This window comes from Megascapheus bottae, chromosome 6 (genome assembly GCF_031878675.1).
Source record: "Megascapheus bottae isolate mThoBot1 chromosome 6, mThoBot2.hap1, whole genome shotgun sequence".
Classification (NCBI taxonomy): Eukaryota; Metazoa; Chordata; class Mammalia; order Rodentia; family Geomyidae; genus Megascapheus; species Megascapheus bottae.
The window spans coordinates 69,564,350-69,587,050 of NC_143514.1; the positions used below are offsets into that span (position 1 = coordinate 69,564,350).

Below are 22,701 nucleotides of genomic sequence, written 5' to 3' on the forward strand. Positions count from 1 at the left end.
AATGACTAGAGCCAGGCATGATGGCTCATGCCTGTAATCCTAGCTACTCAGGAGGCTGAGATCTGAGGATCTCGGTTCAAAGCCAACCCGGGCACTAAAGTCCGTGACTCTTCAATCAACCACCAGAAAACTAGAAGAGGTGTTGTGGCTCCAGGGGAAGGGCTGTAGTCTTGAGCTGGCTAAACATAAAGTGCATTTATACATGTGATTTATTATATATGACTTATGGCTAACTTGATGTGATTTTTGTTGTTGTTGTTGGTTGTAGGACTTGAACTCTTAAGGTTTGGGCGCTGTTCCTAAGCTATTCAGCTCAAGGCTACTGTCCTACCCCTGGAGCCACAGCACTACTTCAAGTGTTCTAGTGGTTGATTGGAGATAAGAATATCATGGACTTTAGAGCCCAGGCTGGCTTTGAACTAAGATCCTCAGATCTCAGCCTCCTGAGTAGCTAGGATTACAAGTGTGAGCCACTGTGCCTGGCTTGATTTGATTTTTGATCCTTGGATGCAAACAAATTGATAATTGTTAAGTATCTTGAATATAGTTTAATGTATAACTCCAAAAAGAGATATTTCCAAAATAGCATAATTTAAATAAAGACAGACCAATGGCATCTCTTGAGTCCTGTAAGCTAATAGTCTATGTGCCAATGAAATATGCTATTGTTAGGCTTAACAGTGGTAACTCTTTCAAAGTGAATATTAACTTTAAGGTTTTGTTTTTTTCTTTCCATTCCATTTACAACCATTTTCTACTTGAATCCATTTAATGGGACTCTCCCCACCTATGGATTAATCATCTATGATTAATGAGGACAGTATTGAACAGTCTTCCAAGTAAAGTGCACCTTCTCTCCAGTATCACTACTGCTTGTCATCTACATCATTTCCAAAAGCCCACATAATTACCATGGGATACACATCAAACCTTAATACCCTAACCTTTTCCCGAGGCAGACTAATGGGCCATTTAGTTCACTTGATCCATACCACAGAAGTAAGTCTGTGAAATATTTCACTGGAAATATTAGCATCTGTCTATGTGTGCTAATATTCATCTATCTCGGTTCTAGCTTACCTGTCCTCTTGGTGATATTACTGTGACTCATCTTTACATTCAGTCCTACACTAGGCCACTTTGCCTTCTGAGTTATCCACAATCTCTTCTTACAGGACAGCATCTCTAGAATATTTATCCAGCCCCTTATCTACTTGGAACTCCTAATTAAGTCTCACACTATTAATTTGTAATTACAATCTTGCTACTCAAATTAAGGTCCATGGACCATCAGCATCATGGAGGAGGTTTTTTTAGATCCCACTCTAGACCTAGCTAGTCCATTTTACCCTGATTCATAGCCCATTTAGGCACACATTCAAATGTGACTTGCCATGCAATGTCTTCCACCATGTTATAGTGCCTCAGGAAGGACCTCATCAGATGCTAAACAGATGCTGGTACCATGCTATAGGACCTCTTAGTTTCCAGAACCATGAAAACTAAATTTCTTTGTGAGCTTCTCAGTCTCAAGTATTGAGTTAAGAAAATGAACTAAGACAACACATTGTCATGGAACCTCCACTGCAGTCCATAGTGTCTCAGGAAGAAAGCTAAGATAACCAGCACTATTGCCACACTATTGCCTGTCTTCCCCTCAACCAGGAACATTCACTGTTTAAAATTAGTTCTTCCATTTTTCTTTCCTTCCATCCTTCCATCCATCCTTCCTTCCTTCCTTCCCCCCCTCCCTCCCTCCCCCCCCTCCTTCCTTTTCTGCCAGTTCTAGAGACTGAACTCAGGGCCTATGCACTGTCCTTGGGCTTTCCTCAAGGCTAGTGCTCTACCACTTGCACCATAGCACCATTTCTGGCTTTTCTATGTATGTGGTATGGAGGAATGGAACCCTGGTTGTTTTGCTACCACCAGGCTCTAGTTCTTCCATTTTTCTACAATTCTTTCTGAGTCACAGAGAAGATCTCTACCTATGTCCAAGTGAAGCACTTCCATCGCTCACTCAACCTCCTGCATGCAACAAGAACATTTCATCATTCACTCAAAAAAAGCAATCCTGACCCTAAGGTAAATGTAGAAGGCCACTATCTGCAATAATCTGTGCTACAAGAACATTTCATTGCTATTTTAAGTCAATGGTTTTGAAGTTAGCTGTTTAGATGTAAGGTCCACCCAAGCAAATGAACTATCCATGTTCCCCACTTTATCCCCTCAGTCCTAGCACAGCAATTGGCTTCCCCCACTACAATAAATCAAGCTTCCTCCCACCTACTGTTACGTGCTGAACAAATGACCTGCAATGCAGGGCTATAATGTTCAAGCCCACAGGAACTCCTTTTTAATGAAGACAGGAGAGGTATACACAGGTGATTGGAAATGTTACGTAGACAAAGCAACAAATACAATAACAAAGAGAACTTTACTGAAAGATAGCTTCTACTTAAGGATTACTCTGCACCTGCTCCCAATCTGTTCTGACATTTCTGTTACTAAGAACAAATAAATCACACCAGGCTCTCTGGTGCTAGATTCTAATCCATTTGGCCCACCTGCCACCAGCTCTGAGATAGCAATAGTTCTCAAAAGTGTCTTCTACTAAGCTAGGCAATAAAGATATACAAAAATATAATTTGTAAGTATTTTTAATCGTTGCTGTTTTCTGGCATAGTAAATAGAGATAACCCTTATAAACCAAAGCTCGTTGAGGGTCCCAATTATTTTTAAGACATTCTGAAATGAAAAATAAAAATGAAGAAATGCTGGCCAGGAGTTTGGCCTAGTGGTAGAGTGCTTGCCTAGCATGCATGAAGACCATGGTTCGATTCCTCAGCACCACATACATAGAAAAAGCCAGAAGTGGTGCTGTGGCTCAAGTAGTAGAGTAGCCTTGAGAAAGCCCAAGAACAGTGCCCAGGCCCTGAGTTCAAGACTCAGGACTGGAAAAAAAAAGTGCACAAGGGCCAGGAGTGCTTGCCTAGCACACAAAGTCCTGGGTTTGATTCCTGCATGCCACATACAGAAAAAAAGCCAGAAGTGATGCTGTGGCTCAAGTGCCACACTTGAGTGCTAGAGCACTAGCCTTGAGAAAGTTCAAGGACAGGGCCTAGGCCCTGAGTTTAAGCCCCAGGACTGGCAAAGAAAAGAAATGCTGCACAGTAACCACTAGTATCACTATCGTATTCTCCAAACACTACGGACTGCAGAGGGAGTCAATTATACACACATACATACATACACACACACACACACACACACACACACACACACCTACAAACCCAGACCCACAATATAGCCACTACAACCACAAATTTAACTGAAATATACTTAATTTCAAAGCAAAAAATACTTAGGATGAACATCACTTTTAAGAATTTTGTAAAGCTGGGTGCTGATAGCTCACATCTATAATCCTAGCTACTCAAGAAGCTGAGATCTGAGGATTGTGCTTTGAGAGTCTATGAGACTCTTATTTCCAATTAACCACCAGAAAACTGGAAGTGGTGCTATGGGTCAAGTGGTAGAGTGTATGTGTATGGCAGAGTGTATGTGGTACCAAGGGATTGGACCCAGGGCTTTGTGCATTGTAGGCAAGCACTCTACCACTAAGCCACACTCCCAGCCTATACCTTAACATTTATATCACACCTATTTACAATTTTTCCCCAAAACTTCATATTAATGACCTTATTTTACCTTCCTAAGAGTGAAGTAGGGAGAGTAGTCTTTGTTATTTTATAAGACAGCAAGCTGAGGAACAGGAACCTAAGAGGTTATTAGGGCAGGGCTGAAAGAGCACAGAAAGAGTAATTAGAAGATAGCAGAGAACTGTGTTCCTTCTGCATAGATCATGTGCTGCTCCTAGAGTGATTCCTATGAGTCTCTAGGTAAAGAAATGATGTGTACAACAGAATCCATGTTTATGGGCCAGTAGTTTGACCTAGCATGCATGAAGGCTGGGGTTCGAGTCTTCAGTACCACATATAGAAAAAGCCAGAAGTGGTACTGTGGCTCAAGTGCTAGCCTTGAGAAAGCCTAAGGACAATGCTCAGGCCTTGAGTTCAAGCCGCAGGTCTGGGCGGGAAAAAAAAAAAAGAATACCATATTTGTTACAGAAGAAATATACACATTTGTTTACACAGAAAAAAAAGAGTAATCATATTTCTAAATTATTTAATAGCAATTATCTTGGAGCAGAACTACTATATAATGGCTTTTAATTATTTTCCATTCTTTCTTTTTTGGCGGCACTGAGGTTTGAATTCAGGGCCTCACATTTGCTAAGTAGTTGTTCTACCACTTGAACACCAGCCCTTTTACATCATTTTTATACATGGTCATATTGCTTTTCTTCTTCTTCTTTTTTTTTTGCCAGTCCTGGGACTTAAATTTCTCCAAAAGGAGAATATGCTTATATAACTTACTGTATAATTATCAAAATAAAAAAGTTAACATTAAGGGGCTGGGAGTTTGGCCTAGTGGTGGAGTTAGTGGTAAAATGCTTGCCTAGCACACACAAAGACTCGAGTTTGATTCCTTAGTACCACATACACAGAAAAAGCCAGAAGTGGTGCTGTGGCTCAAGTGGTAGAGCACTAGCCTTGAAAAAGTCCAAGAACAGTGCTCAGGCCCTGAGTTCAAGCCTCAGGGCTGGCCCCAAAAAAGTTAACATTAAAAAAGTATATTATCTGAACTACAGTCTTTACTCAAATTTCAGTAATCACTTCACTAATGTCCTTTATAGCAATAGATCAATTGATCCATCAATAGAATCAACCCAGGTCCAAAATTATCTTTTGCATTGTTGTAATGTCTATTTTGATTTTTTTCAAATTTAGTACAGGAGGGATTCTTGGTTTGAGGCGAAAACATTAATGGTCCTGGACAAGACATCCCTGATACCTACTATCTTACCTGGCTGTGGAGCGTTTGAGAGGTCTATATAAATTATGCCACATAAGCACCCTTTACCAAAGTAAAGTGACAACTACAAGAAACAAAAAGCCAAGCTGGGTGCTGATGACTCACGCCTGTAATCCTAGCTACTCAGGAGAGGCTGAAATCTAAGAGACACGGTTCAAAGCCAGCCCAGGCAGGAAATTCTGAGACTCTTATCTCCAATAAACCACAAGAAAACCAGAAGTGGAGCTGTGCCTTAAAGTGGCAGATTGCTAGCCTTGAGTGAAAAAAAGGCTACGGACAGTGTCCAGGCCCTGAGTTCAAGCCCCATTAAGAAAGAAAGAAAGAAAGAAAGAAAGAGAGAGAGAGAGAGAGAGAGAGAGAGAGAGAGAGAGAGAGAGAGAGGAAGGAAGGAAGGAAGGAAGGAAGGAAGGAAGGAAGGAAGGAAGGAAGGAAGAAAGGGAGAGAGAGAGGGGGGGGGAGGCAGGCAGGCAACAGACTTAGGAAGCAGGCAGCTAAGAGTCTATTCAAGTAAGAGACCAGAGACCTCCATTTCCTCACCTGAGCAAATAAACACATACCTTTACCAAGACCAAATAAAACAATGAAGATACAAATAAACTACACAAAATACGAGCAACAGCAAATGTCTTCTTAAGCTGCTCATGTTCATCAGGCATTACTTCTCAGGACTCCAGAGGATGGCTGAAATCTTGGGCAAGGCTGAATCCTGTGTATAGTATACTTTTTTCCTATACATATATTTCTAATAAAGGTTAATCTGCAAATTAGACACAGTGAAATATTAACAATAATAAACAGAACTAAAAAATAAGTTATGAAGTTTATTTCCAGAGTTTTCCGCTATATATTTTATTCATTGGTAGCTAGAGGGAAAACAAAGTGAAAGTGAGGAGAGAATAGGGACTGTTAATCTTTTAATTATCCTACATAACAGGCATTATCCTCACTGTACAGTTGAGCTGAGAGTTAAAATAGGTGACAACGTCACAACTCATCTCAGACATTCACATCTACATCCAGATGGCTTTGAAGTCCATGCTCATCTACCACACTTGGCCTTCTCATCATGCTAGATGCTCAACAAATATTTTCTCCCTCATACTCGTGTGTGTGTGTGTGTGTGTGTACATATACATATATATATTTATATACTTATATACTCATATATATGTTAAATGGTTATACTATTCTTTCATTTGCTAAGAGAACTAAACATTTAAAATATGAGGGTCTGGGAATGTGACTAAGTGGTAGAGTGCTTGTCTACCATGCATGAAGCCCTGGGTTCAATTCCTCAGCAGCACATAAACAGAAAAAGCCAGAAGTGGCTCAAGTGGTAGAATACTAGCACAGAGCAAAAGAAGCTCATGGTCAGTACCCAGGCCCTGAGTTCAAGCCCCAGGAATGGCAAAAAAATTAAAATATGAATAGGTGTTTTATGATTAAATAAATCCCTGGTATGTTAATTTGTAAATTTCCAATTTGTGGGCTGGTGGTATGACTCAGTGGTAGAGTGCCTGCTTAACTAGTGTGAGACCCTGAGTTCAAACCTTAATACCACTATCAAAAAAAAGAAAAAAAGAGCAATAAAAGGTCTAATTAGTAATTTATAAAGAAAAAATTTAGGTTCCCCCCCCCCACCAGTTCTGGGGCCTGAACTCAGGACCTGGACACTGTCCTTGAGCTTCCTTTCTCAAGGCTAGCGCTTCTTGGGCCATAGCACCACTGCCAGCTTTTTCTGTGTACAGAGGAACCCAACCCAGGGCTTTATGCATGCTAGGCAAGCACTCTACCACTATGCCATACTCCTGGACCCTTTTAGGTTGTTTTTCAAATAGGTTTTCAAATTTATGTCCAGGCCAGCCTGGACCTCAATCCTTCTTGTTTATGCTTCTTGTGTATAGCTGGGATAATCGGCACACACTATTTCGCACAGCTTTTATTGGTGGAGGTGGAGTCTCACATTTTTGCCTAGGATCCTATGAGTAGCTGAAATTAGAAGGAGGAGCCATGGTGCCCAACTCAGAACTCATTTTTTTCAATAGAGGCACAAACACAGTAGACCACAATCAATATCTCATCAGGCTTAGGAAAGAAAGTAAGAAAACAATTCATTACATGTGAGAAAGACTCAAGCTTCAGTCTTTTTCTCACAAGAGACAGGAATTCTTGTTCTGACCGTGAACTTGACATTAATTCTCTAGTTTTCAAGTGTCCTTGCTACAAGAAAAAGTATTGACTTTAGTGGTGAGCCACTTTGATTTTTAAAGATGTTTTGACCATGAACTAAATAATATAATTTAAAAAGAGCAAAATTATTTCCAGCCGCCTCTTCTGTACTGCAATTACAAATAGCTCAAATGCATCAGTACCACAGATGGATATATCTAAAGTGGACTGGCTACATCATTCCAATCCACTAAATGCAAAGCTTCTAAAAAAAGAACAGGCAACAGAGGAGCAAGGATGAGGGGGAAATTACCTCTGATGTTACAGTGCTATGACTCAGTGTGAGCACAGTCCCAAAGGGCAGGGAAATAAAAACAGAGGGAAATGAAGTAAACCAAGGGCTTCCAAGGGTCCTAATGATAAGTACCTTGGAAGTCTGATGAGCTGGGACCAATTTGATGTCAGTTGAACTGTCAATCAGAGGATATAAAACTTCAAAGAACATTATCTAACAGTTTATTAGATCATTTTTGTTTTGTTTCTGTTTTTAAGTCAAAACACATTTGCTGGGGCCGGGAGTTTGGCCTAGTGGTTAAAGTGCTTGCCTAGCATGCATGAAGACCCGGGTTCGATTCCTCGGTACCACATACATAGAAAAAAGTTGGAAGTGGTGCTGAGGCTCAAGTGGTAGAGCTCAAGCCCAGGACTGGCAAAAAAAAAAAAACAAACCACATTTGCCTGAAGGTGGGTGATTATAAGGAAATAGCCATTTAGGTATTTGAAGAAATCCACAATGGAAAAAGTTTAGCAAAACATACATGCTTCCTAGATAGGAAAAGAGAGTGAGAGACGGCATTATTCTATTGCTCGGTATTGAAGCTCTTTCTCACTTGGCTTTTCTACTCACATTGACACTGCACCACTCAAGTCGTACCTCCATTTCTAGTCCTCGATTTGTCTACCCACATTGGCTTCAAGTAGTGATTCTCAGATCTCAGCCTTTTCAGTACCCAGAATTATAGGCGTGAGCCACCAGTGCCCAGCCAGAGTGAGTTATTTTGATTAAAATATAGTATATTCACATGCAAAATACCATGATGGAACCCACTGGTATATTTAATATACACTAAAAAAAAAAAGTGACAGAGTAAAATGAGATCTGTGAAGGGTAAGAATCCACAGGAGTGGAGAGGAAGAATGAAAAGGGTCAATGAGAATGAATATAATTGAAGTACTTTATATGAGAGCATAAAAACAGAATAGTGAAACATATTAAAATTGTCTTAAGAAGGTGATGGATGAGGTAATGAGAATATGTATGTATATATTTCCTTATATAGCTAATGTATGTTAATTAAAAATTCTTTAAAAAATAAGATTACCCCCCCCAAAAATGCACAATATTAAAAAAAAAAAAGTGTGTTCCTAGGGGAGGGGTATGGCTCCGTTATTAAGAGTAATTGGCCCCGGATTCAATCTCCAGTACTAAGGGGGAAAAAAGATATGCTTTTCTAATGTTGGTATGTATCATTTTATTTATGCAAAATGTTGAGCAGCCAACTTCTTTTATTCTGGATATAATTCTTGGAAAGACTCCAAGTAAAATAATTATGCCTAAATTGAGTAAGTCTGGAGAATAATCAGTATATTTGACGAATTCCCTATATTTTATCAAGAAAGACTCAGTTACAAAATTTTATTTGATTATGGTGCGAAATTCCTACCTGGGCCTTTAGACTCTATGGTATGATGACAGCATAGAAAAGGACAAAACTAAACACTTCTAAAATCCCAAAGGGTTAAAAATCAGTGAAGCAATCTGGGAGAAATGGGCAAGGAAGAAGCCTCTGAAAATGTGTTCACAGAACATGGATTAGGCACATGGTGTACTGGCACATAAATGGTAAGAGAGTGAAAATAATAAACTATTACACCTATAGTTAAAAAGTTAACCTCCAAGTCTACTGATGTTCAAGGAAGGCCATGAGAAATCAGGGTGAAGATGAAGGGAGCACCACAAATAGAACAGGAATCTGAAATTGATTACATTCTCTCCTTTGCTCCTCAGGCCAAAAGCAACCATTTAAAGGAATTCTCAAAACATTTAATAAAACTTGCCAAAACTGCCCAGACAACAAGAAGCACAAGGAAAGTTGGAAGTACTTTTAAAAAAGGAATATGCACTGGCAAAAATTTAGGGCAAGTATTCTATTCTGGCATTGTCTAAATATAATTTGTGTTAAACAATTCAATTTCCCCATTATACCTACTCCTTCCCTAACACTCCTATTTCACATCAGACCCAGCACTACTGAAGTTAAAGCCTACCAAAATTACTGCAATGCTGTCAGGCTGTGAGAATGCAACCCTGGTACCTAGAGCTCCAGTTGCAGAACACGTGTACATACAATCACAGCGACAAACCACCACCAGTGACTTTAATAAGCATGGCCCAAAGGAGTCTAAAACCAGGTTTAGGAAACATCAGTAAGGAAGTAGGAATAGCATCAAATGAAATCTCTGGAGATAAGACTATTTAGACAAGGGTCTGAAAAAGGAAACTGAGACAATGGAAAAGATTCAAAATGTGATTCTTTTAAAAGTCACTTTCCAAGAGCCCACAAAACCAGAGAACTCTTCTTGAAATAAAGATGAGAAAAGGTATCAGGTATACCAGGGAAGACCTGAGTCCTTGCATCTAGTTTTAGGTCACTGAGCTGCAGAAATGCAATTGCCAAGTACAGAAATGAATTAAATTTTAGGCAACACTATAAGCAGACTATAAGAAAGTAGTCATAAATTCACAATGAAGGTGTGCTTGACTAACAATTTAAACTGTATAGACTTAAATATATATATTATATATTATATATATATATGTTTTTTTTGTTTTGTTTTTGTTTTTGTTTTTGTCATGGGGCTTGAATTCAGGGCTTGGGAGCTGTCCCTGAGTTATTTTGCTCAAGGTTAGCATTCTACCACTTTGAGCCACAACTCCACTTCTTGTTTTCTGGTGACTAAGTGAAGGTAAGAGTTTCATGGACTTTCCTATCTGGGCTTGCTTTGAACTGCAATCCTCAGATCTCAGCTTCCTGAGTAGCTAGGATTTCAGATGTGAATCACCCATACCCATCTTAAATATATATATATATATTTTTTTTTTTTTGTCAGTTATGGGGCTTGAACTCAGGATCTGAGCACTGTCCTTGGACTTTTTTCTCAAGGCTAGAGCTCTGCCCTTGAGCCACAGTATCACTTCCAGCTTTTTTCTATGTATGTGGTGCCCAGGAATGGAACCCAGCTCTTTGTGCATGCTAGGCAAGCACTCTACCACTAGGCCAAACTCCCGGCCCCTGAAATATACTTTTAATATAAATGTTTCTGGCTCCATCTTCTATTTATCACATCTTTATCTTCTCTCCTTCCTATGATAAGGTCAATAATTCTTAAGAGGGAGTGAGGAGTATCAGGCAGTGTGAGGGATGAAAGTACAACACAGAAGCCCCAAACACTACCCAGCTCACCTAGTGACACTGCCTACAATAAGAAGTTATAGGAGAGCTGAACACCGGTGGTTCACACCTATAATTCTAGCTACCCAAGAGGCGAGCTTGAGGATTGCAGCTGGAAGCCAGCCGGGGCAGAAAAGTCCATGAGACTCTCATCTCAAAGAAACTACTCAGAAAAAGGCAGGAAGCTATGTCTCAAGTGGTAGAGCAAGCACTAGCCTTGAGAACAGACTCAGTGACAGTGTCCAGGCCCTGAGTTCAAACCCCAGGACTGGGGGTGGGGGGCTTTACAGTGGGAGTTCTGGTGCATATGTGTGATGGTGCCTTAGGGACAGAATCACCGAGGACATCAAAAGGCAATATAATAGGAGAGCTCTCATCATTACTAACTTGTTTTCAACATTTTCAAATATGAAGATCTGAGTTACAAAGCACTTCCTTACTTAGTAGCAACTGTCTACTTCATAAAATAGCACAAGACAAAATATAGCTGTTAATGTGTCAGGTGAACCACTAAAATAGCAAACTAAAATCTGATCCAACAGAAATATTTTTACTTGACTAGTAAAAACAAACTGAACTGCGGAGCCACTCTACAAACTGAACAGGGTATTACTACAATCTACTAGATTTTAAACTCCTTGAAGACAAGAACCATGACTTGCCCTGTATCCTCCACTACCTCCTAAATAATATGTCTTTAATACTTGGAATGGACTAAATTTTACTCATTTATTAATTTGCTTCCTTAACATTTATTGAACACTGACGGCCTGCTGTGTCAGGCTCTATGTCACCCCAGACTTTTTTTTAAAAAACCACCTTTAGCCTTCAGCAATACAAAAAAAAAAAGAAAATCATAATTTCTTTATCTTTTGTCTTTTTCTTGATTAGTAACTTGACTCGAGTAACATTTCCCGTATTTGAATTTTCAAATGTTGAACATATATATGTATGTACACACATACATGTATATATGTGTGTAACACATATATAAACATATATATACATATATATGTATACACACTCACACATATAAATGCAGATAATACTGACAACAATGCCTAAGGTTAATTTTCCTTATACCTTGCCCCTGGAACAGAGCTATGATAACAATCATCAATAATATCATTTGGCTGCTGGACAGAAGGCCATGATAAAAAGCCTCTCATCAACGGAAATCTTAGTTTTAGGTGGTACTGAGTTTTGAGTTCCCATCCCTGTGCTTTCAAGACAGACTACCACTTGAGCCACTCTTCCAGCCCCTGTCCCAACAGGATTTTTTTTTTTTTTTAAGTAACACTAAGCAGCAACTGACTGTTTTGTCAGTTGTAGGACTTGAATTCTGCACTGTCTCTGAGCAATTCAGTTCAAGGCTATCACTCTGCCACTCCAGCCACAGCACCACTTCTGGTTTTCTGGCAATTAACTGGAGATGTGCCTCACGGACTTTCATGCTGGGGCTGGCTTTGAACCTTGATCCTCAGATCTCAGCCTCCCGAGTAGCTAGGATTACAGGTATGAGCAACCCGCACCCAGTTGACTCCTTATTTTGACTACTCAATTTTTCAATATTGTTGCACCAAATCTTAATCTTTCCTGCCTCCTTAAATAAGATACACATGTTAAACTGTGTGGCAACATGCTAAATACTTGAACAACATAGCAGAACTTACAAAGAGTTTCACAAACTGCACAGATCTGCTTACGTCTTCAAAACTCACTTAACAGATAGGAAAACTGGGGCTCAAAGCAGTGGATGCCCTGGCTGTTCAAAGTGGCAAAGCTGGCATTTTGAGTATGAATCTGGGTTTCTCAAAGGCTGCAGTTCACTACAGCTACTTCCTTCCTATACCAAGGCTGAGAAAGTTTTATAGCTAGAGAACGTGAACAGAGGCAGGCCATGAAAGGTTAGGCCATGAAACAGTAGGCAATGGTTGTCAAAACTGTCAACACAGTCTCAGATAAAAGAAAAAACGTTGTTTAATGAGACTAACTGGCCAGATGTTGAAAAACAAAATAGGCAATAGTATGAAGAACAACTTAGTCTAGATTTAAACTTGATGAACAGATATTTGATATGCATGAATCCTCAAACATCCTTATATGTAGCTCATTTTGTTTTAGAAATAATTTAAATTTTCCAATTCTCTTTTTAAAAATGAGAAAAAAAAATAAGATCTTGTTCTTCAGTCCAACACTCTTATAACACAAACTAAGAAACAGATTCATGAACTGAGATGCACATCTGATATATGATGCTCTGAAGACAGGTGGAAACATAGTTTGCTTTTTTTTTTTAATTAACATTTAACTTAAAATGACCAGAGGGTAGCCAATAAATTTGAGAGAGGAAACCGTTCTTAACATTTTTGCAGTTGAAATCCTGAACAGGTTGCATAGTGTATTTATTATTAGCATCCAGGGTAAGAAAATTCTAATTCCAAAAGCCATCAGTAAAACAATAGATTTTCATCACACAGTTTATATTAATTCACACAGGTTGAGTAGCAACTATGGGGCAGGTAGTAAACAGAGTGTATTTGTTTAAATACAAAAGGCTGAAATGCAGCTAAAAATATGCAAACAGTATGGGACTCACAGTCTTTCACTATAAATGGAAGTATATCATCTATGCTTCTGCAAATAGAAGTCATTCACTGTTGTCTTAAGTCTACCAACTCATGAGCAATACACTTTTTCTATTCCTAAGTCACAACTCAAGGAAGTTCTTCAAATTTTTTTCAATGGCTAAAGGGGTAAAAAAAAAAATACAAATACCTTCCTTTATTCAAGAATGTATAGAATATGCAAATCTGAAGACAGTTTTCCCTCAGCTCTTTAAATCTGTAGGAGAAAAATGCTTTGTTTTTACGGTTTTTTTTGTTCAAATGGTCAAGTTTGAGTGATTCAGTGTATATTTTTGAGCTGAATGGCTAGAAACCTGCTTGGCACATTGTGTGTTGAATGAATGAATGACTCATATAATAGATGGCTCACCACATATCTACCAACTTTGTTACTTCTACTTCTCAATGCTTCTACGCTTGAAGAAATTCATGTTTACATCAGCCAACCACCGGTAGGCAACAGTCCTTCCACATGTGTAAACAACAGCATGTGCAAGGTGTAGCTAAGACATCCTAGCTGTCATCAGCCATCTCCCCTATTTCTGGAAGTCGCACAGCCAGAAGAGCTAAACTGTAAAAACCCCATGAGCACTCAATTAAGTCTATATGCACATGCTGGGTATTCTCCTTTACACACTAATTACTTGGCCACTGAAATTATTTCTTGACCAGAATGAGTAGAAGAAACTCAGAAAATAACAGTCGTACACAAATGAGGCTTGTCAGTGAACCTGTAGACCTTCTCTCCAGGACTATTTAAAGGGGCCCTGCTTTCCTTGATGGGTAGGGCCAGGGGTGGCTCCCAAGAGGTTCAGAGAAAAACAATCTGGCTGCGACGGTCCAAACGGTGTTTGTTAACAGCCGCTGATAGCAGCCCTGGTCTGGAGCAGGGCCACCGGGCATGATGTGGGGGTGTCAGCTTGGGCTTCCATGTCCAGCTGCAGATCCCTTGCGGGAAGTGGAAGGAGAACGAGGGAAAAGCAAGGGCTCGACCCAGTTTGTGGGGCGCCCTCCCCCCACCAGGGGCCGGGGGGGTCACTGTCAGCCCCCAACTTGGTCAGCTCCCTCTCCCCTCCTTCCCCCACCCCGTGCTCGGTCCTCGCACCTCGGGCTCAGGCCGGCAAACTCCAGGGCCCGAGGGGGCCGGCGGAGGTCCGTCTGGGGCCGAGGCTAGGGCTCCAGGGGGCGCCGGGAGAGGAAGAGGGCTCGCCACCCCTCCCCCGCGGCGGGCCGGGCGCTGCCAACGGCGGCGGCGCCGCACTCGAGCCCGCGCCCTCCGCGCTCCCCGCGCTCCCCGCGCCCGCCACGCCCCGCGCCCCGGGGCGAACCCCCCCCCCCCGGGCCGGCCGGCGGCTCCCGAGCCGCGCGCCTGCCGAGAGCCCCCAGCGCGGCGTGCGGCCTAGTCGGGGTTACATAACGGAGCAGGGCCCCTCCGGAGCCGGCGAGGCGCTGCGGGCCCGCGCCGCGGGAGGGGCGCCGCCGCTCACCTGCCGTAGATGCCCTCGGTGATCCGGTTCCGCTTCAGGGGGCGGCGGAGCTTACTGCAGTCGGCGTTCCGCCGCTTCATCCTCCCGCTGGGGGGCCGGTGCCCGCACCGCCGCCTCTCACCTCAGCCGCCGCCGCCGCCGGCCCGCCCCGCGTCGGGCCTGGACTCTACCCCAGGGGCCGGTCACACAGACATGGAGCCAGCACCCGGGGGGAGGGGGTGGCGCGGGGAGGGGGGGTTCAGAGCCTCCTCCGCCTTCGGAAACAAAGAAATGACAATTCCGGGGCCCGCCCGCCCCGCACCAGCCAGCCGCCTGCCCCACCTCCGCCGTCCCGACGGACGGCCCGCGGGGCCAATCAAAGGCGCCGCTCCGCCGCTGACGGCCAATCCCAGGGCCCGCTGAGGCAAAACGGACTCCTGAGCCCGCCTCTTTGAGGGACGGAAGCGTGCGCCAATCATAATGGTGTCTGGACGCGTGGTTGGGCCTATCAGAAAAGATTTAAATGGAGGCTTAGAAATAGGCCCTATAAATATAACATCTTATATTATGCCTTGTTGCGAAGGTGCGCCGCACGATTATTAGATTGATTCTCATTGTGCGATCATCCGCCAGGGTGCACACCGGGCCGTGCGGCCCTGCCGGCTCCCGTCCGGCGCGTGGGAACCGGGAGGCCGGGGTTTGCCGCATGTGGGGTTTCTGCACCGACATGTGCTTCAGTCAGCCGCGTCATTATGTAAGGCAGCGTCCCGGGAGTCGCGCCGGGATCTCTTCTGCCGACGCCGAAGCGTTCGGCCAGGCCAGTCGCGTCAGCGCGAGGCGAGGGTACGAATGAATGACAAAGCAACGCCCTCTCCCCCCGACATACACACACACACACACACACACATCCACACGCAGACACACTCACACACCCAGCCAGCTTCCCGCGACGTGGTGACAGCGCTGCGGCCAATCAAAGGACGGCCAGGACGGGGCCTCCGAGGTCCCGCCCCCGGCGCTGCGTCACGGGGCGGGGCCGGCGGGGAGTGCGTCCGCGGGTGGGGAGTGCGTCGGCCCGGCCGGGCTCCACGTCCGCAGGCCGGGCGGGCGCGGGTGTGGACCTCCGCGCGCGGGCGCAGACTTTGCAACGCGGCGAGGGCGCGGGCGGGCGGGCGTCGCGCAGAACCCGCCCCTCGGACCGAGGCTGCGCCGCGGCGGCCCCGCGGGACCCGGTGCCCGCGGGACCCGGCGACCCTTTTCACGCAGTGACCGAAAACCTCAAGACCCGCCGCGCCGGGTAGATGGCGTCTGCTGGTTCATCGATTGCTCTTCACCTCCCTTGTCCTGGAGATGAGGCAGGAAATGGATCGAAACGGACACGATTGGCGGGTGGGGTGGAGGAGAAGGTGAAGTGTGTGTCATTAGCAGAAGAAAAAACACAGCACCGGGAAATTAAAAATACAGAAAATGCTTAAAGAAAAAGAACCGCGCCTGGGTCTCCGCGCCTGACACAGCCAGTTCCTCGTCTTTAACGGTGGTACTCCCCAGTTTTCTTCCACGCCATTATTAAATAGAGTGTGACAGCGCTGGGTCTCAAACTTGGGACCTCGTGCTCAGTCAACGACGGCCCTCTGCCACTTACCACAGCGTTTATTGCCCCGTTACACCCGAGAGCCCAGCGGGTGGCCCCTCCAGCCATCGCGAGGCAGTTAGTCTTCGGGCCACAGGACACCTCTCCCTGCCCGGGGGTCACCCTCTTCATCAACACCACCCCCAGCAAAGACCTACCCTCACTCACTGCTCAGTTGCTTTCTCCCGCTCACCAGCCTCCAAAGATTTTCCCTGCTGCCTCCAAAGAAAATCCTTGCTTTATGACATCCAGAGCCGGTCACAATGGAAGTTGCTCTCTGACTTAACTCCTTGAAACCTGATCTTCTTCCTTCAGCCTTCCCTCCCATGCAGAACATCTGTCGGGGCTCTGTGTTGGGTGTTCATCCCTCACCTTATTCCAGTATGTTGATAAAGTGACACTGAGCGGCCAAGGATAGGAAACTCTGAGCTCAACATTAACACTCAGGCCTGCCATTCATTGAGAAAGGACATGAAGAGAATGTGCAAATTGGTATAGCAGAAAAGCCTTCAGCTGCCCAAACAGATTGGTTGAGGAAAGAAGATACTATAGGCAGGCCCTAAACCAATATGATTAGAGACTTGAATGTATTAGCAGCTAGACACTGGCTCCACGGGACTCTGAGAATGTTCCACTTTTCTATGTATGCAAGCTTCCTAGACTACAAACTGTGACAATGCAACAACTCCATGAATTAAGAGGCCTGATCTGTAGTTCCCTTTTCATTCCCCATTGTGTCCCTGTTAGGGAAGAACCAGAGCCTAAAATGTCCTGGAACAGGCAGGTGAGAACCCAGATGAAAGATGACACAGCTCTGTAGCTGGCAGATAAGCTCCCAACAAGGGCATCCTGCTCTGCGGGGAGGCATGAGACTGATGGAAGCAGAGACAAATGAGAGAGGAGCTCACGGTGAGGGTCACATGCAAGCAATCCAAAGGCTTGGAGACTGGCGTTCTGATCCCAATTCAGATGGCTACTCACTGGTGTCCTTGGTGGAACCATCACCTATCCTGTGCCAGCACCCTCTCTGGAGTTGTTACTAGCCCCATGTTTAGAAGCAGGTCACGTTGGCTCCATTTTACAGAAGAAAAAACACAGGCTCAGAAAACAAGGGCGCAAAAATGGATACAGTAGAGGGATTTCACCGAAGCAAGAGCTGAGCAAAGATCAGGCATTGAGGCTACAGGCGCATGCTGTGGAGTCCAGTGTGGTTATGAATGGAAGGAGTTGGGGCTGTCGGGTTGGGGTGGGAAGATGAAGATGACCTTCTTACCAAGAGTCCAAGGACAGATGGGAGTAGAACTACCTTCTCATATTCTCCAGATGACTTGCTTTTTCCTGGCCAGTCCTCACTAAAGCCCTTGGGCTCTAGTTAAGTACTAGTCTTTTCCCTCTGAGTTTTGAGATGGCCTCTTGGGGTCCTAAGAGCACAAAAGTGGGCTCACCTGTGACTGACAGGAGCACCCCTTGCTCCTCCTGCTTCACCACCAATCAGGGAGCAGAGGGGACCAGGAGCCTCTACTGATTGCCTCTGTGAGTAAAACACAAAGGAAATAATTGGCTCTCATTCAAAAGATCAAGGCCCAAATGGGAATTTAGGCTTGTTCTTCCTCCTAGGACTTGCCGATGCACAAGGGCTTAGGATTTGTTCAGCTGAGCTCCAAACAGCCCTGTGGAGAACTCACATTTCACAAATAAGGAAGTGTGCATTCTGGGTAGCCAGCCCATGAATCACAGCAAACTCCAAATTCTTGGAGGGCTAACATACATGTGTGTGTGTCTCCCACAGAACCCTATTCATGTAGGATGTTCATCATAGCGTTTGGAAACAGCCCAGATGGCCTCCAGAGAGGGGTAATCACACAGTGTCCCTTCATGAATTACGCACAGTATTTATCACAGTCTCTGTTCCAAGTGCCATACACATATTAATCCTTATTACTAACACCAAACCATTCTAGCCTCTAATCACATTGATTTAGGTCCTGCCAGTATCTTCTTCCATCAGCGGATCTGTTTGTCAGCTGAAGGCTTTTCTGCCTGTCCAATCAGAGCATTCTGTTCATGTCCCTTCTCAATAAATGGTAGGCCTGAGTTAACGTTGGACTCACAGAGTTTCTTATCGTCGGCCACCCTGTGTCACTTTATCAACATTCGCAGATGAGAAAGTTGTGGCACGGAGAGGTTCAATCACTTGCCTACGCTCACACAGCAAGTGAAAGAAAATGTCAAGATTGTGACTGGACTTGGAACAGAGACTGTGGTAAATACTGTGTACATCCATGAGGCCACACCAACTTCCATGGTAAGGACGTATGAAACTCTTTGGAGGCCAGCGGGGCAGTTTCCAAACACTGTTCCAAACACTGTGGTGAACATCTCCACTTTACACTGGGAGAGAGTGAAAGAAGGGATGCCAGTGTCCAGAAAAAATGCATTTACCTGATGTATGAAATTGTAACCCCTTTGTACATCACCTTCATAATAACAGAGTCAAGAAAGTCCACCGGTAAAGCTGGAGCTCCACCCATCGTTCAGTGAGTTTTAGGATTTTTCTAGCATGGGAACTGCTCATGATAATACACTGTAAGGGGGTAAAAAAGCAAGATGCTATGCGATCCCATTGGTATGTAAGGTTAGGGACAGGCCACAAGTCCACATAAGTAGAAAAACAACTGACAGGATTCACACACAAAAGCTTTCGTCACTGTCATCACATGACAAAATATGGAGGCACACAGTATCCAGGGAGCAGAACTTCCTTTCACTATTTCAGAGTTCCAGCCTGAGTAGGCTGGCTCCTTTGCCTTAGGCCATGGTTAAGAAGAGCATCCAGGCAAAGCTGCTCCTGCCATAGCAGCCAGATGTGGAGACAGGGAAGAAGAGCCTGCACACAGGGCTACCCTTCCGGTAACCAGGCCCCACTTCCTGCTTCCACAATTCCCAACACTACCACCCCATCTACAAATCCATCAATGGACTGACCACTAAGCCCTCAGGATCCAGTCACTTCCCCAGAGTTCACCAGTGACAACCAAGCCACCAATACCTGAGCCTCTGGGAGACATGTCAGATTCAAAGCATCAAAGCAGTGTTTTTAGAGACATTAAAGTCTAGACACTTTATGTCAGCTGTTGGTATCTTTGCATGTTCAGTTTTCTGTTTTCCATTTTACAGATGAGGAAACAGACTCAGAGAGACTTGGTTGTTTTGCCCAAGATTACACAGCATGCACGCATACACGCCAATCCTGGATGCTGTCCTTTAGCTTTTTGGTTTTTTGTTTTTGTTTTTTTTTGCTCAAGGCTGGTACTCTAGCACCATTTTTTTTTGCTGCCCAGGATTGCTTTGAACCTCAATCCTCAAATCTCAGCCTTTTGAATAGCTAAGATTAAAATTGTGAATCACCGGTACCTGACCATAGCTAAATATCATGGAGGCAGGATTTGAACCCAAATTGCCTGACGCTAAAGCTCATGTGAAGTGACCTAGTCCCGCATTCACCAGACAAACCCAGTAAGACACCATTACAACAAGAGCAGCACTTTGTACTCATAGAGCTCTGGTTTGACAGAAGAGGTGTGACTACATGAAGAAGCGGTGCGTTCTGACTTGCTTCAGGAAGCCTGCTTCTTCAGAGCAGCATTGCCCACTGCCCTTGGTTTCTATAGCTCAGGTTGTCTGCGCATGCCATGCTTTCCCATCTGTAATAATCTTGGGTGAAAGCACAGCAGATCATCTTATTAGACTCAAGAATATTGAGACAGTGATGTTAGTGACTTGGGAGGCAGAGTTGTGAAGTGATTGATAGCTCAGCTGTGGCATCGGATGTGTCTGGGTTGGGTCCTAGCCTGCTGTTTATTAGCTGTGTGACTTGGGGACTTGGGTCACCTCTCTGAGCAACATAATTCTCCTCATAACACACACGGATAATGACTCCTGCCCTCATAGGCTTAGGGGGAAGGTTTAATGAAAGCACGTGAGTAAAATGCTTGCTCCAGTACTTGCTGTTCTGGAAATGGGAGCTGTTATTCATTCAACAAATATTTCCTGAGCACCTACTGCAGACTGAGCATCTAATCAAAAGGTAGAGCAGTGACCACAGCAGACAGAAGTCCCTGTTCTCAAGTCAAGTGTGTGACACACACCTGTAATCCTACCTACTGGAACCAGCATAGATTCATGTTGTCTGTCTATCTGTCTGTTTATCTATCTATCTACCTTCTATCTACCTATCTAGGACAATCTATGATGATAAAGGACATTAAAGAGCTGGGCACCTGGAATCTTTGGTATTCAGGAGGCTGAGATCTGAAGATCGTGGTTCAAAGCCAACCCAGTCAGGAAAGTTTGTGAAACTCTTTATCTCCAATTAACCACCAGAAAACTGGAAGTGTCTCTGTGGCTCAAAGTGGTAGTGCACTGGCATTGAGCTGAAGAACTCAGGGACAGCACCTAGGCCCAGTTCAAACCCCACGACCACCACCAACAACAACAACCCCCCCCCCAAAAGGACATTAATGAAGTAATTCCACACAGCTTAGTCAACACAGACCTTTAAAAAAAAAATTGACCCGGGAGTTTGGCCTAGGGGTAGAGTGTTTACCTAGCATGTACGAAGACCCAGGTTCGATTCCTCAGTACCACATACATAGAAAAAAAAAAGCCAGAGGTGGTGCTGAGGCTCAAGTGGTAGAGCTCTAGCCTTGAGAAAGTCCAAGGACAGTGCGCAGGCCCTGAGCTCAAGCCCAGGACTAGCACACACACACACAAAAAAAATCAGATTGGGTGCCAGTGGCTCACACCTGTAATCCTAGCTACTCAGGAGGCTGAGATTGAGGCCAGCAAGAGCAGGAAACGTCCGTGAGACTCTTATCTCCAATGAGCTACCAGGAAGCCAGAATGGGATCTGACTCAAGTAGTAGAGCTCTAGCCCTGAGCAAAAAAAAAAAGCTAAGGGGCCGGGAGTTTGGCCTAGTGGTTAAAGTGCTTGCCTAGCATGCATGAAGACCCGGGTTCGATTCCTCGGTACCACATACATAGAAAAAAGCCGGAAGTGGTGCTGAGGCTCAAGTGGTAGAGCTCTAGCCTTGAGAAAGTCCAAGGACGGTGCTCAGGCCCTGAGCTCAAGCCCAGGACTGGCAAAAAAAAAAAAAAGCTAAGGGACAACACCCAGGTGGCTGAGTTCAAACATCAGGACAGAAAAAGAGAAAGGAAAGAACAAAAGAAAAAGAAAGAAAGTCACCAATGACTCACACCTGTAATCCCAGCTAATCAGGAGGCTGATACCCAAGGATTAAAGTATGAATTCAGCCCAGGCAGACAAATCTGAAATATTGTCTATTGAACAGCAAAAAGCCAAAGTGAAAATATGGCTCAAATGGTAGAGCACTAGCCTTGAGCAAAAAAAGGTACGGGAGAGCACGAGGCCCTGAGATTAAGCCCCACTACGGACCTACAAACTTTTCTGTCTGGGCTGGCCTCAAGATGCAATCCTCCTGATCTCCCCAGTAGCTACAATTACACATGTGAGCCGTTGGCACATGCTTCGATGTGTTCTTACAATATCTCCCTGGATACCCTCACTTTTAGGCGTAAGACTCTTTTTGTGTGCCACTACTGGGGCTTGAACTCAGAGCCAGGTCACTTTTCTTTACCTTTTTTGCTCAAGGTTGGCACTTTACCATTTGAGCCATAGTTCAACTTCCACCTTTTTTTTTTCTTTGTTGGATAATTGGAAGCAAACATCTCACAGAATTTTCTGTCTAGGTTGGTTCAAACTGCAATCCTCAGATCTCAACTTCCTAAGTACCTAAAATTATAGGCATGAGCCACCAATATTCAGTGATTGTGAGCTAAGATTTTAAAGAGAAGCTTTGCCAATCTAAACACTTTCCCGAGCCTCACCTGCTGATTTAGTCCCTGGCTGCCTCCCTCTCCCCAGTGCTTTCTGCATGCTTGGCAGGTGTTCTACCACTAAGCCCTGCCCCAGCCCAGCCCTAGCCTTTCTTACTGGGATATGGTGAGAAAAAAAAAAAACTAAAGGAACAAGAAGAAAGTTAAGTTCAGGTGTCAGGTAAACAGCATGTCCTCTGTAAATGTTGCACCATGAGCATTTGCAGTAGGAACACAGCGGGGACTTGCAGAATGAATGAGTGATATTGAATACATGCATTACCTTTCTCCCCAGCCAAGCCCTCTGCTCTGGGTTAACTATATCCGCAGGCTGAGGACCAGCAGTGCTGCCTGAGATAAGGCCTTTGGCGGGTGTTTCTCCTATCACTCCCTAGAGTATGTAAGGAGGTGTGGGTGAACGGGGTGAGGCCTGATGCTGCAGAACACTGGCACAGACAGACCTGGAA

At 44.3% G+C, this 22,701-nt stretch overlaps 1 protein-coding gene across 1 annotated transcript in view; it reads right to left on the minus strand.

Annotated features, from left to right (window-relative positions):
- Positions 1-14,865, minus strand: part of Maco1 (macoilin 1) — a 63,776-nt gene extending 48,911 nt beyond the window's left edge. Inside the window, exon 1 of the mRNA XM_090335535.1 lies at positions 14,731-14,865. Coding sequence (XP_090191661.1) covers positions 14,731-14,810 — 80 coding nt within the window. The 5' untranslated portion in view covers positions 14,811-14,865. The remainder of the gene's footprint in view (positions 1-14,730) is intronic.
- Between the last annotated feature and the right edge of the window lie 7,836 nt (positions 14,866-22,701).